Genomic DNA, 15179 nt, shown 5'->3' with positions numbered 1-15179 from the left:
GACAGAGAGACAAGAGCATCAGTGTACAGACAAGAGCCCAGTCTACATAGCACTTCTGGACCCCATGAAGCCTTCAGAGAGAAAGGCCAGGGTGGACACTAAACTATGGCCTCACTCATAAAGGGGTTGAGGAGACAGGATGGGAAGGGATGATTTCATAAGGAGGCAAGGGGAGCCTGTCAATCATGACCACACTTTCCTTTGTAGTGTGTGTGTGTGTGTGTGTGTGTGTGTGTGTGTGTGTGTGTGCATGGTCCAGAGAACAGGAAGAGGGTGGAGAGGGTGTGCAGCAAGGATATTTCCAGAGACAAACAGGCTAGTCTTGGCCTGCTTGCCAGTCCCGCAACCCAGTCTTTCAGTGAGGATGGGAAGTAATGGTGCGCCTGACTGCTCTTCGCAGAGCACCCTTGATGTCCTTGTTCCTCAGGCTGTAGATCAGTGGGTTGAGCATGGGGGTGGCAAAGGTGTATATCAGAGCAAGCTGACGATCCTCATCCTCTGAGGACTTGGACTTAGGGCGGAGGTAGACCAGGCTGCAGCAGCCATACTGCTGCAGCACCACTGTCAGGTGGGAGGTACAGGTGGAGAAGGCCTGGCGACGTCCTTGGGCTGAGCAGATGCGCAGGATGGCAGTCCCAATGAAAGCATAGGAGAGGCAGATCAGGAGGAAGGGGACAGTCAGGATGGTAACACTCACTGTGAACAGGACAGTCTGGTGGATATGTATGTCAGCACAGGCCAGGCCCAACATGGGTGGCACATCACACAGGAAGTGGTTGATCTGGCGCCGGCAGAAGGGCATGGCAAAGATCAATGCTGTCAGCTCCAGTGAGAGCAGGAAGGCCAGTGACAGTGCAGCAACCACCAGGCGCAGACAAAGCTTCTGTGTCATGATGAGCGGGTAGCGCAGTGGTTGGCAGATGGCTACATATCGATCATATGCCATGATGGCCAGCAGGAAACAATCTGTGCCACCAAGTCCAAGGAACAGAAACATCTGGGTCCCACAACCAGCCAAGGAGATGGTGGTACAGGGATCTAGGATACTGGCCAGCATTTGGGGCACCACTGTGGTGGTGTAGCAGACCTCCAGCAAGGCCAGATTCCCCAGGAAGAAATACATGGGGGACTGGAGTGCACGGTCAGTGTGGACCACCCACACAATGGAGGTGTTGCCTACAACAATGGCAATGTAGAGCAGGAAGAAGAGCACAAAAAGGAGCCACCGTGTGGTGGGCACGGAGGAGAAAGGTCGGAAGACAAACTCAGTGGTGATGGTCTGGTTGCTGTCCACGTGCATCTCCCTGCTGAAACACCAAAGAACCAAGAATTACATTGGGGATGTGCATCTCACCAGGTGCATTTTGTCACAGGTGGCAGAAATGCATAGTAGCCCAGCACATTATGTATCTCCCTATTGGGAGCTGGGAGACCTAGGCTCTTGCCTCAGTTCTGCCATTATATCCCTCAGGGTATTGGCTGGTTTTAAGCTTTTATAGGTAAGAGTTTCAAAAGCTGGTGGTGGTGTTAGGTGTCTAGAGGGAGACATCTTAAATGGGCCTGATTCTTGGAGAGTAGGTTCTTGGCATCTCTTAAACTTAGTCCTCTTTCAAGTTCCCAAGCTAGGCATCCAACTTTATTAGTCCCTTGTGAATGTTTGGGATTGACAGTTCTGACCTGACCTGACCTCCTTTCACCTGGGTTTGCTATTCCACACACCAGTAAGGGCCACCAAGCAAGCTAAACTCAAAGCTGTCACTGCCGTGCACTGCAGTGAAGGGTACGAGACCTTTGAAGGCCGTCAGGCAGGTACTTATGACGCTTGGAGTGGAATTAGGCACAGATGCTTATCGGTTGCAAAGCAAGATTATTTACTCATGCCGTTAAGGTGGTGAAAGACGGAGGTCAGAGATATTTGGTTAGTTACAGCTTAAGGTTCGAAGGTCGGTCTGCATGAAAGTCTTTCGTCGGGCAGATAAACGGAAAAAAAATCGGGCCGGCAGGTCGGTGATTTACGTCTTAAGATTGGGTCGAGACGCAAGGGGGGCACTGGCAAGTGATCAAGTTGTCAGTTACTCTGATACGTGTGATCAGAGGTCTCCAAGGTTCGTACGGAGGTCCCCCTTCTTCACGGAAGTGAAGATGGGTTTTATTTGTATATTAGCCAATTGTTTTTCGCCACGTCATAAATTTAATTAGAATCACCAATTGTATAGTGGTCTTCGCTAGGGTGTTATCATAGGAACACTCCCGGACACTCCCCTGTCATTCCGACCACTTACAATGATTTATATAAAGCAAAGAAGGCAAAAGTTTTTATCTCTGTTAGTGGCGCAGTAATAAATTTCTTTTTGACGTGCACAGAAAAAAAACCCGTTATTTTCATCTTGTTAGTTAACCCTTAGTTACCTTGTATAGACTAAAACTGTTTTGATTAATATATTTCTTGCTTGTGGCATGGGCAGTAGTTAATTTGGTTGTGACAAAAGCCTCAACAGTTATCCAGGTGCAATATTTCAACTTCCAGTGCACAAGGACCTTAAGGCATTTCTTCCACCTGGGGACATCCTGACATAGCTCCAACTCTCCTGCAACAATTGCCTTTCATCTGTGATCAGGCAAAAAGGATCTCACCCTGAAAGAAAGCTGAGGCATCAGGAGCCTTGGGAAACATGGAGCTTGAATAGGGACCAGGACTTGAGGTCAGTCACTCCCAGCTGCTGCTGCTCTAGGGGAGGCCAAAAAATCCTTGAGGAGCTGGGATAGGCATGGGGTGGAGAAGCAGAGGGGTCTGCAGACTCAAGACGCAAAGGAGGGGAAGACAGAGTTCCTAACCATGGATCCTGCCTGCTGCTGCTCATGTCTGTTGGGCTCCCAAGTGCCTGTGGTAGTTTTTTGGAGATAAACAAGCTTCCACAACAGATCACACCTTGAAGTACATCAGGGATGGCTCTAGCTGATGGGACTGAATGCTGGTGACCAAGTGGAGGAAAGGGAAACAGGATTCTCTGATCTGGGCTCCTAGGTGCACCAGATGGCCACAGCTGCCTAGGAAAAACATTAAAGGCACAACCCCCTTTCATTTAGTCCCTCTGACAGGTTGAGAAGAGCAAGGTTACTCCCAGACAATTAATTGCCCTGTTATTTAAACTCAGCTGTTGTCTGTCTACCAGTTCCAAGTCATACACTGTGCCTGCTTATTAATCTCCCCACAATGCAAACTTTCTACCTGTCCAGTCATCTGTCACAATGCACGTTGTGGTCCTATGCGAGCACCTGTGACAAAAAGCAAGGGTTCTCCCTGCTTCAGCCCCGCTGCCTGGAAAACCTTAACATTTTAATGGAGATATTTTTTAAAAAGACATCTGTAACTTGTGAAGATGCTGCTTTGTTTTCTGTCTGCAGAGGCAGCAGCAGACTGATGGGGGGCATGGCCCTTGGGCACCGGACTTGGTGGGGGAGCTGGCTGGGCACCTTCAGAGTTATCTCATGACTATGAGAAAGACTTGGGGGGCGAGGGGGACACCCCACAAAGCAGAAGAGGAAACCCCACAGGCAAGGAAAAGCCAATGCTGCTTACGTGGGGCTGCTGCACTGAGCCCTGAGTCTCACCACACTGCATGGGGCAGGCCCAGACAATGGAGAATGCTGGAAGTGGTGCCAGGGTGAAATCCAGCACCCAGCAACACAGAGATGTGGGACCAGGGCATAGACAGGGAGGACTATTTACCTGGGCTTGCTGGAATGGGTAGGTGGGTCCTCCCCAACCTGAGTCAGGGTGGACCGTTGGGCAGGTGTGTGAGGAAAATCAGAGTGTATTCAGCTCCAGCCCCAGAAGGCAGGCTGAAGGGAGCTGGATCCCTCCCTCTGCACCTAGGCTGGTTGAAGTGCATCTAATTGGCTCTTTGCACTGGGGACCCAGCCTCTGGGTACAGCCAGTGCCCTGAGTACTGAAAGTCTATTAACCCTTTCATTGCCAAAGAAGCAACAAATCCTGTTCAAATTTGCTGATGATACCTACCAAAATTTGGGGTGAGATGGGCACGTTAGCAGGGAGGGAAAGACTGCAGAAAGACCTGGATAGCTTGCAGAGGTGGGCTAACAAAAACAGGATGCGTTTCAATACGGACAAGTGCAGGGTGCTGCACTTGGGCAGTAGTAACTGGCAGCAAGCACACTTATAAGATGGGAAACTCCCTTCTTGAGAGCACGGAGGCAGAAAGGGATCTTGGAGTCATTATTGATTCCAAGATGAACATGGGCCAACAATGCGAGGTCACAGTCAGTAGGGCTAACCGGACCTTATCGTGCATCCACAGGTGCACCTCAAGTAGGGCCAAGGAGGTGATCCTCCCCCTCTATACGACACTGGTCAGGGCACAGCTGGAATACTGTGTCCAGTTCTGGGCACCCCACTTCAAGAGGGATGTGGACAACACTGAGAGGGTCCAGAGGAGGGCCACCCGCATGATCCAGGGACAGCAGGGCAGACCCTACAATGAGAGGCTACGGGACCTGAACCTGTTCAGCTGTCACAAGAGAAGGCTGAGGGGGGAACTGGTGACTGTCTATAACTCACTAGGGGGGACCAGCAGGGTTTGGGGGAGACCTTGTTTCCCCTAGCGCCACCCAGGATAACAAGGAATAACGGCCACAAGTTGTTGGAGAGTAGGTTTAGATTAGACATCCATAAGAACTACTTCACAGTTAGGGTGGCTAGGATCTGGAACCAACTTCCAAGGGAAGTGGTGCTGGCTCCTACCCTGGGGGTCTTTAAGAAGCGGCTTGATGCCTACCTGGCTGGGGTCACTTGAGCCCAGTTTTCCTCCTGCCCAGGCAGGGGGTCAGACTTGAAGATTTACAAGGTCCCTTCCGACCCTACTTCTATGATTCTATGATTCTATGAACAATATACTCCATGCCATGAAATGGTGGAGGTCTTTCTAGAGGAGACCCTCAGATTTATCCTCACCCTTCTTTGTCCTGTGTCCCTCCTTCCTTTCCCCTACAACAGGGGTTCCCAGCAGTACCAGTGGTATGCAGATGACCTGGGAGTGGCCTGCGGAAGGCTTGGGGGAGGGGCCGCACACACCCAGAGCCCAGGAACAGCCTGCTGCACAGGGCCAGGAAAACAGCACCTCATGTGAAGAAGCACCCAGCAGGTAAGTGTGTTAGGCGGAAGGGAGGGACCCTGGGGTAGGCATGGGGGGCACATGCCCTCTGAATCTGTATGCGGGGCAGAGGTGGCTGCCGCTATGCACTGGGCTCTACACTGTGCTGCCACTGCCTCTGGAGCTGTGCGGGATGCCATGTGGCTGCTGCATGCTGGCTGAGCACCTCTGCCTGTCTGGCAGTGGTAGGCACATGGTGTCCCGCGTGGCTCCAGAGGCATGGGGGTGCTCCTGCTAGTGGGTGCATCCCAGGAGGCACGTGCCCCCTGGATTGGTGTGTATGGCGGTGGCAGGCTATCTCCTGTGTGCTTGGCTCTGCACCCTGCTGCCACTGCCTCCAGAGCCATGCAGGATGCCATGTGCTTGCCTCTGCTGGGGTGGCAGGAGACACAGTGCAGCCAGTGTGTGGAAGGCACATGGCATTGCACAAGGCTCCTGGGGCAGTGGCAGTGGGGTGCAGAGCCCAGTTTGCAGCGGGCAGCCTGCATCTGCCTCATGCACAGATCCAGGAGGCACGTGCCCCGCATGCCTCCCCTGGGGTGCATGCAATGGTGGGAGCCACGCCTCCCCCAGCGCCTTGGGATGAGCCGCCCATGGCTTCATCCCACGACCCACCCTGGCCCCAGGGTCCCATCCACCCCTGCCCCACTTCTCCCTCACTGTAGGGGCCTTGATCTGCCTCTCTCCTCCCACCCCACCCCCTCCACAGACTTACCTGCTGGGCACTGTGCATGTCTGTCTGTGTGTCTGTCACTCCCAAGCCACAGCCCTCCCCATCCCTGCTGCTGCCTCTCACTACTGACACACAGTACTCCGCGTCCTGCCAGGGGATGGGGGGACCCCGCCCTCCCCAGGCTTCAAACCCCCCCCCACACACCCGCAGCCCCCCACACCTTCACAAATTCCCCCCCACACAAACCGCACTCCCACCCCCTCAACCATGCAAAGTAACTGCATAGTTTTGAGTTTTTAGCTGTGCAATTAAAATCCCATTTGCAACTAATTTTTTTAATCACACAACTAATCACAATTAAATGTTTAAATTTTAATTTCATAGATTTCATAGACATTAGGGCTGGAAGGGACCTCGGAAGATCATCGAGTCCAGCCCCCTGTTTTATATGGCTACCGTAACTGATAAAACAATGTTTTATGATTATTAATGGCTTTGATCTTGTTTTAATACATAGTCTGTTACCTGTGTGTATGAAAAAAATTGCTGGTGGTACTTAAGGCTGTATCATTTTAAACTGGTGTTATGCAATCTGTCAGAGTTTGGGAACCGCTGCCCTACAGCATTATCTAGCCTCTCCTCCCACGTCCTTGGCTAGGGCTGTCAGACACAGGATGGGCCTTTCATCAATGACCTGAGCCAGGCTCCCACCCTGCCCTCTCCCTCTGAATTAGGCTGCTGGAGGCTTTTGCTTACTTCTTCTCTCTTCAGTGTCTACATACCGCATCCTGTCAATCTTCCCCCTCTGAGATCCCATAATATCTAGCTCAGGGGTCAAATCAATCTGTCCCTTTCTGCTCTTTAGGCTGCTGTTTTCCAGCCACCCAAGCTTCTCTGCCATGTGGTTCATACAGGGTCCAGCCACTTAGTCTGCCATGTGGCTCATACAGGACTTCCAGTGGTCAGTCTGACTGCCATGTAACTCTTCAGGTCCTTCTGTCCTTGAGCCTGTCCATGAAGCCTCTTAAACCATGGTGTCACACTTGGTCCTCCTTGACTTCGCTTGCAAATTTTTCTGCCGTCCGGTTCCTGCAGGCAGAGGTCATCTCCTCCCCAGTCCCATCAAATCCATGGCTGCCTTCAGAAGAGGTGCCTATTGTTTCCTGGACCTTCTCCATCTATGTGTCCAGATCTTGGTGGTTCCCAAAATTACATTGTTATAAGGGCATGGCATTAACACCTGAACTTGCTCTCCAACCCAGTGTAGAGATTCACCCATTTAACATAAGCAGGCACCCAAACACAGCATGAGTGGGTAAACCATACCACAGATCCTATGAAGTGCCTATCCCTTACAGTGACTAATACTGGGTGCGCTACATGAGATGCTTTACTGCACAGTAGACTAATTTACTGCTCAGTAAAGCATCACTGTCTACATGTGCAGGCGCTTACTGCATAGTAAATTAGTCTACTGTGTGGTTAGTTTGCTACTTGCAAATGCAGGTAGCAAATTAACTGCACAGTAATTACTGTGCAGTAGTGCACAAGTAGACACTCCCCATCATGCTCCCCATCAGCAGGGGAGGCAGGTCATACTCCCTGTCAGCCCCACCAACAGGGGGCCACCCTTAGGCTAGCCCCAGGGCTATGGGGCTCAGAGCTTCTCCAGCTGTGGGTCTAGAGTGGCTCTTTGCCTGCCCCAGCCTGGCCTTTAAAACTCTGAGGTGGCCTGTGCAATCTGCTGCCTGCTTCTGGCTACCAGGTTCCACAGCAGTGGCTCCATGCTGGCTGTAGCAGCCTTCATGGACCCCAGCGCTGGCCCCCGGGCCAGCTCTACCACCTGCCTGCCTGCCATGTGCTGTGCCCCTGTGCTGCAGGCATCTGCCCAGGCCTGGCAGCACCTGATTCTCAGCTGCAGCCACTGAAGGCCATCAAGAGATCCATGCTGGCATCCTCTACGATGCCACACACCAGGTCCTGGGGGGCCAAAAGGTCCCAAGATGAGACTGTGGACCTCGTGACACTGTGGGCCAATGCTGAGGTCCAGATCCAGTTTGCCTGGGGTGGGCACGCCATCCCCCATATCTGTGAGGTCCTAGTGTTTCTCATGGAGGAGCGCAGGCATGGCCGGTCAGCGTGGCAGTGCCACAAAGATGTCAAGACCCTGTCTACATTGGGTCTATGTTGACCACAACCACCAGTCAGGGGCTGCCCACAGGATGATGCCATTTAGGCTGAAGCTGGATTACAACCTTGCATCCCAGGACTCTGTCGCAGCCTCCACCACAGACTGGTGAGTCCTCAGTGTGGGAGGGCTCCTCAGGGCACCAGGGACACATCCTGGCCCATTCCCCACCCCCAGCCTTGTCCAGCAGCTCCAACAGCCTGTATCAGTGACTGCCATGGCAGCTCCAGGTGCACATCTCCTCCCAGGAGGACAGTCCTCACAGGGATGGCACCACCTGCCCTGATGAGCTCCAGCTGAAGAGGCCATTGCCTGGCTAGCCAGGTGGGGTGCCCCTGCACCCCAGGATGCCAGGAGGAGCCACACGTGGTCACCACCAGTGGGAACAGATTCAGGCTGCTGGGGTTGCCTGCCACACCCATCCCACACTGGAAGGAGGGCCCTTCCCTCCCCTCCATGCCCCTGTCCCTGCCCCGTCTCTCCATGGCCTGGTTAAGCTCTCCTCTGGCCCCCAGAGTTCCCTCCCACAGCACGCAGGAATGTGTGAGGCAGTGCAAAAGTTTATTGAGCAGCCAGTGCCCTCTTAGCTAGGCATCCACAGGCCTCTCACATGCAAAGAAAAAAAGCAATGCCTGCTGTGATGTTGTCTTCAGCTGCAGGGGGCTAGGGATGCATAGCGTAGGCACAGGTGCATCTCCAGGTAGTAGCAAACATTACGAAGCTCTGGGTCCCATGCCAGGTTCCCAGGTGCACCTAGGGCACCATGATGATCAACAGCAGCAGGGTGTAGTGGGTCAAACACCCTCCATGTGCGCAAAAAGTTAATTGCAGTGCACCCAGGACACTGTCACCAGGGGCACAGGCCATGTGGAGGGTGGGGGCTGCTGGCCCCAGGGTGCCTTTTTGGAGACGGCCCCTGGAGGGAGGGTGGAGACACCACCAACTCCCACCCAATTAGCTTGGAGTCCCTTGACCCCCTTGCCCAGGTGGCAGGGGGCTGGCAGCATGGGGGGAGACTGCCTGACATTCTGAAGGAGAAGTGTGGGAGTGGCATGGAGGACATCACATGGAGAGGGCCCAGGAGGAATGGGTGTTCTGGGACAGGCTGCTGGCCCTCAAAAGGTGGCACCTTGCCCTCCTCGAGAGGATTCTGGAGGCCTAGAAACAGCAGGCTGCCATGATGGCCAGGGCAGTGGAGGCCACATAGGAGGATCACCAGGTGCTGGGCACCATCCTGCCCCTGGCAGCCTCCTTGATGCCGCCCACTGGCCAGCCCCTGACCCTGGTCCCACCTGCCCCCTGGAAGCTGCCCACCACCCAGCAGCAAGCATCCCAGTGGGATTTCATAGATTTCATAGACATTAGGGCTGGAAGGGACCTCGGAATATCTTAGAGTCCAGCCCCCCGCCCAAAGGGCAGGAAGTCAGCAGGGGTCATAGGATCCCAGCAAGATAAACATCCAAATGCCTCTTGAAGGCGTTCCAAGTGGGTGCTTGAACCACCTCTGGTGGCAGTCTATTCCAGACCTTGGGGGCTTAGACAGTAAAGAAGTTTTTCCTTATGTCCAGCCTGAAACGGTCATGGAGGAGTTTGTTACTGTTCGACCTTGTCATCCCTTGGGGTGCTCTGGTGAGCAAACAATCCCCCAGATCCTGGTGAGCATGCTTTATAAACTTACAGGTAGCCACCAGATCACCCTTGAGCCTGCGCTTTTCCAGGCTGAAGAGTCCCAGGGCTCTCAGCCTCTCATCATAAGGTCTGTTTTCCTGCCCTCTGATCATGCGTGTGGCTCTGGACTCTCTCAAGCTTCTCCACATCCTTTTTGAATTGTGGAGCCCAAAACTGGATGCAGTACTCCAGCTGCGGCCTCACAAAGGCCAAGTACAGCATGAAAATGACGTCCTGGGATTTGCTTGAGAAGCATCTATGGATGCAAGCCAGTGTTTTGTTCACTTTGGGCTGAGATGCAGAAGCTCCTCCAGTAGCCAAGTCCCCCTGCCAGCCAGCCCCCCTGCCTGGGCTCCCCTTTGCTGCTCACCCAGGCTCCATGTGGCCCCTGTGCAGGACCTCCCCACAGAGGGGCCAGCACCATGTGTAGGCCCTGCTTGCCCTGGTCCCAGGCTGCAGGACTAGGAGCAGGCAGCACCGACAAAGCAGCAGCCGCCCTCTCCCCTGGCTGAGCCCCTGGGGCAGTGGCCTCACCATAGCACGTGCATCCATGGTGATCCAGCCAGAGCCTGGGGTGCTGGGCACCAGTTCCTGGGATCCGCCCCATAGGCACATCCACCCCACTGCCCCCAACCCACAAGGGCACACAGACCACAATGTACATAGTTTGCACGAGGAAGAGGGTGCTTTATTGGTGGTGAGTGATTGGTAGTGGGACTCTGTTGTTCAGGAGGGAGGGTGGGAGGAGGGCTGTTGTTCAAGAAGGAAGGTGGGACAGGGTCTGTGTTTGTGGAGGAAAATAAAGTACTTTGGAAAAAACTGTCTGCAGTGGGCTTGGGCTCTGTGGCTGGCCAGCCAGGTGACCTACAGTGGGAGGGAGGGGGGGTGAAGGAGCAGGTGGTCAGCCAGCACTGCTTGTGTATGGTGCCCTGGCCCCCATTGCTGGGTGTGCAGCTTGCTTGGGGCCTCAGTGCGTGGGGGCCCATTGCTCCCAGGGGCCCATTGCTGTTGCTGCCACCACAGCTGCCACTCTTGCTGACAGGCATCCTGCACCTGCTATACCTCCTCTGCTCATGCCTCACAGAAGAGCTCCCCCCTGGGCCTTGCAAATGTTATACAGCACACAGGCTACAACAGTGACCCGTGGAGGTGTTGGTTTCTGCAACCCTGAAGGAGGCGGTGAAGATGTATATAGCAGGGACATGAGTGAGCCCCACACTTACCAGAGTGACAACCATCTGTGTGCTCCACAGGTGACAGACTCCTGCCCAGCCTTGAGTGGAAGCAGTGAGCCGTGGGCTGACACGGTGCTCCTGCTCCCAGGGTGGGACAGGCAGCCAGCAGGGAGCATGCTCTCCATGGGCCCTTACCTTCAGCTGGAGTGAGAGCCAGAAGCTGGGCTCCACAGGGGCCCAGGGCCCAGCCCAAGAAGAGGACAAGTGGCCGGCACAGCCAGAGCCACCTAGGGCCTGGAAGCCACAGGTGCAGAAGTTGATAAGCCCCTCTGGGGCTCTCAACAACTGGCAGTGGCTGCAAGACATGTTGGGGCAAGCAGGGATGCGGGTTGGCCTCGGCCAACCTGGAACTACCTGCATAAGGCAGCACCAGCCCTAGAAGAGGAGGAAAACTGGGGCAGGCACTGGCCCATGCCACAACTCTATACCAGAGCCAAGGACCTGTGATCCAGGATCAGCTCGATACCAGCTTTGCCCACGGGACCCTGACTGTCATGCAGTCGCTGGAGGTCGGTACCTTTAGGAGTTACATGGGGGTTCATAATACCCGTGTCCCCCAATTACTTGAAGGACTTGGCCTGGAGCAGGCCAGCCCACTTGTACCGGGCTCATATCAGGAGGCAAACCCCAAAGAGCCCCAACTGCCTGGAGAAAGGCAGCTGAGGTATACTGCTAGGCCACGGCGAGGCCTGAAGCAGACTTGGATACCATTATTTAAGTTGTACTAATTTATTCATTTTCATACGTGAACAGGATGCCACTGACCACAGAACTTTACCAAGGCTCCTGGGCTCAGCCAATTCATGCTGACCCTGGGCTGCTCCGTTTCCTTCCTTCATGGACCCTTCTACCTAACAAATGAAGCCAGATGCCTAGGAAGACCAGGTGCCTACTTTGATCACCAACAGAACACCTGAGTAAAAAGGGGGTGGGATATAGCAGAGGTGGAGCCCCACAGAAGAGTCTTGGACACCATGACCCACACCAGTCTCAATGAACCTTAGATGATCAGGTACCATCTCCTGATATCCTTTATAGGTACACCAAGTTGTGGCAGGTGAGATACAAAAATAGGGGAATAAGACACCTGGTGAGCATGTGGCACCTGGGCCCTACCCCAGTGTGGCCACTTGGCTTGGGTCCCTCTACAGTGCCAGCATCCTTTCAGGAGTCTGAAGGTGCACTCCACCAGCATGCAGGTCTGGCCCAGTTGAAGTGTGCCTGGAGGGGGTCCAATTGGTTAGTGTAGCGCCATATGAGCCAGAGGAGGAGCGGATAGATAGGATCCCAATGAGGAGGGGCAGGACCATCACCTCACTCAGTTGGAGGTCCAGCAGCCCTGGCATGAAGCACCCTCTCTCCACCAGGGCTTGCAGGGCAGAGTTGCATAAGACATGTGCATAGTGGGCACTGCCCGCCTAGCTGCAGCTGATGTTGGTGAAGGTGCCCTGTTGGCTGACAACAGCATGCAGCACAATCGAATGAAAGCCCAGTGACTGTAGAGGGTGGTTGCCACGGGGAAGGCAGGAGACAAAGATGTGGGTCCCATCCAGGGCCCTGATGCACTGGGGGAATTCCTGGATGTGGAACTCCACCACCACCTTCAGGGGGTCGTGCACCCCAAGCACGGTGTGCCTCAGAGCATCCTGGAGGGCACTTCACACCCTCAGGATAGCCTCCCTGGCAGTGGCCTTGCCTGTGCCAAAAAGGTGTCCAATGTAGTTTAGGCTGGCAGGCGTGACCAGTTTGAGCAGGGCGATGGCCAGCCAGGTGTCTGTTGGGAGGGGTGGGCACATGGTGGGTTCCTGCCACTCTAGATGGTCAAAAAGCTCCTGGAAGGTGGCCCAGGTCATTCAGAATGAGTCCAGCCACGGCTCATCATCCCACGTGCACTGGACAATGTGCAGCCATCAGTCCTGGCTGGTAGGGCAGGTCCATAGGCTGTGGGGCTGGAACCCCAGGAGCTCATGGATGGCACCCATAGTGGCATCCATGTGCACATTACTGGTGTTCCTGCTGGGTCCAGGCAGTGGCCCAGGGGCTGTCATCATTACCAGGTGGCCCCAGATGCAGTGTTGAGCCTTGCCACACAGCCGCACAACACAAAGTGGCAGGCAGGGCTGAGACTGACCAGGACCAGCTTGCAGTCACTATGGCAGTGCAGCACAGTGAGCAGGGCAGCAAAGAAAAGCCCAGGATGACTGCAGGTGCCTGGGGGCAGAGCAGCTATCACATGGTGGGCACAGGCTCTGGCAACAGAGTTGGAGGGGGCTGTGTCAGCAGCTGCAAAAGGCTCTAGGCAGAAAAGCATATGGCCAGGGAGTAGCATACAGGGCTGGTTTTAAGAGTGCCCTTGGCACACAGGCAGCTGTGGTCAGAGCCTCCAGCTCCCCCTGGCAGCTGCAGGTGGGCAGAGCAGGGCTGAAGGAGGCCTGGAGTAGGCTACTGCCATAGGGAGCAAATCTGCTCCCAAATGGCTCCATGTGTAGACGCCTGCCCAGGGCTAGTTTATTGAGCAGTAAATTGCTGCACAATAAACCCATATAGCATTAATTCCACAAGCAGATGTGCCCACTGGCTATTGTGGAGGGGTGCTCGACCCACTATGCCCTGCTGATGATCATCACCATAGTGTCCTGGCCTAAGCATGATCCATGTATCTCCTACATGTCAACTTTTGGGTGGTCTGCCCAGTTCCCTCCTTGGATGGCCTCACTTGGAGTGGAACAGAATTTGAAATCAAAGTGCACTAGTTTCTGGGGTACAGGGATCAAAACGCAGAGCTTCTTTGCATCCTGCACAGAGGTGAGATGCTTAACTCAGCAGACCCCTGGACAAAAAAGGCTGGGGTGGGAGGCATGGGGGACATACAGTCCCTGTTTGGTTTTGCATATGACAGAAGAGTGTAGATAGAGGGTGAACAGACGATGTTTTCCAGAAACAGGTTGGTCAGGCTAGGCCCACTGCCCAATCCCTGGGAACCGAGACCTTCAGCGAGGCTGGGAAATGATGGTCCGTCTGACTGCTCTTCGCAGAGCACCCTTGATGTCCTTGTTCCTCAGGCTGTAGATCAAGGGGTTGAGCATGGGGGTGGCAAAGGTGTATATTAGAGCAAGCTGACGATCCTCTTCTTCTGAAGACCTGGACTTGGGACGCAAGTAGACCAGGCTGCAGCAGCCATATTGAAGCAGCACCACTGTCAGGTGGGAGCTGCAGGTGGAGAAGGCCTGGTGACGGCCTTGGGACGAGTGGATGCGCAGTACAGCAGCCACAATGAAGACATAGGAGAGGCAGATCAGGAGGAAGGGGATGGTCAAGACAATGACACCCACACTGAACATGACGGTCTGGTGGATGTGGACATCAGCACAGGCCAGGCGCAGCATAGGTGGCACATCACACAGGAAGTGGTTGATCTGGTGCTTGCAGAAGGACATAGCAAAGATCAATGCTGTCAGCTCCAGTGAGAGCAGGAAGGCCAATGACAGTGCGATAATCACCAAGTGAAGACAGAGCTTCCGTGTCATGACAAGGGGGTAGAGCAATGGGTGGCAGATGGCCACATATCGATCATATGCCATGATGGCCAGGAGGAAGCAGTCAGTACTCCCTAGTGCCACAAAAAGAAACATCTGAATCCCACAGCCAGTCAAGGAGATGGTGGTGTGGGGATCTAGGATGCTGGCCAGCATCTGGGGCACCACTGTGGTGGTGTAGCAGACCTCCAGCAAGGCCAGGTTCCCCAGGAAGAAATACATGGGGGACTGGAGGGCATGGTCAGTGTGGACCACCCAGATGATAGATGTGTTGCCAGTGATAATGGTGAGGTAGAGTAGGAGGAAGAGCATGAAGAGGAGCCACTGCATGGTGGGTACGATGGAGAAGGGTCGGAAGACAAACTCAGTGGTGATAGTCTGGTTGGTGCCCACATGCATCTGCCTGCTGAGACCCCAGAGAACAGACAATCAGATGAGGGCAAGCATTTCATTATATTCAGGTTCTAGTGCTGTGTATGGCACTCATATATTACACACTTGAGCAACCAGGCTCTTGGCCCAGCTCCTTCACCTCACAGCAGCCACCTTTACATTTTTAAACATGATGAGTGGCAATGAGTGCCAAAATGGAGACATCTAGTGTGCTCCTGTGCTTCTGAAAGTAGCTTCCCAACCCTTTCTGAAAAGCTGCTCTATATAGGGTTTCCAAAGTAAGGAGCCTAAAATAACTCATGACTTTTGAAAATG

General features: G+C 54.1%; 2 protein-coding genes across 2 annotated transcripts; both read right to left on the bottom strand.

Moving 5' to 3' along the window:
* Nucleotides 1-355: 355 nt before the first annotated feature.
* LOC102559989 (olfactory receptor 10Q1) lies at nucleotides 356-1300 on the bottom strand. Its single transcript, XM_006259577.2, has one exon. The coding sequence runs from the start codon at nucleotides 1298-1300 to the stop codon at nucleotides 356-358; it is 945 nt and encodes a 314-aa protein (XP_006259639.1).
* Nucleotides 1301-13925: 12625 nt separating this feature from the next.
* LOC102559763 (olfactory receptor 10Q1) lies at nucleotides 13926-14870 on the bottom strand. Its single transcript, XM_006259576.1, has one exon. The coding sequence runs from the start codon at nucleotides 14868-14870 to the stop codon at nucleotides 13926-13928; it is 945 nt and encodes a 314-aa protein (XP_006259638.1).
* Between the last annotated feature and the right edge of the window lie 309 nt (nucleotides 14871-15179).

This window comes from Alligator mississippiensis, chromosome 2 (assembly GCF_030867095.1).
Source record: "Alligator mississippiensis isolate rAllMis1 chromosome 2, rAllMis1, whole genome shotgun sequence".
Classification (NCBI taxonomy): Eukaryota; Metazoa; Chordata; order Crocodylia; family Alligatoridae; genus Alligator; species Alligator mississippiensis.
The sequence above is the reverse complement of the archived record's forward strand: the minus strand, read 5'-3'. Positions and strand labels throughout refer to the sequence as shown.

Bases quoted from the DNA above. Each gene is read 5' to 3' on its own strand.
- LOC102559989 (XM_006259577.2), bottom strand. From the start codon at position 1,300: ATGCACGTGGACAGCAACCAGACCATCACCACTGAGTTTGTCTTCCGA.
- LOC102559763 (XM_006259576.1), bottom strand. From the start codon at position 14,870: ATGCATGTGGGCACCAACCAGACTATCACCACTGAGTTTGTCTTCCGA.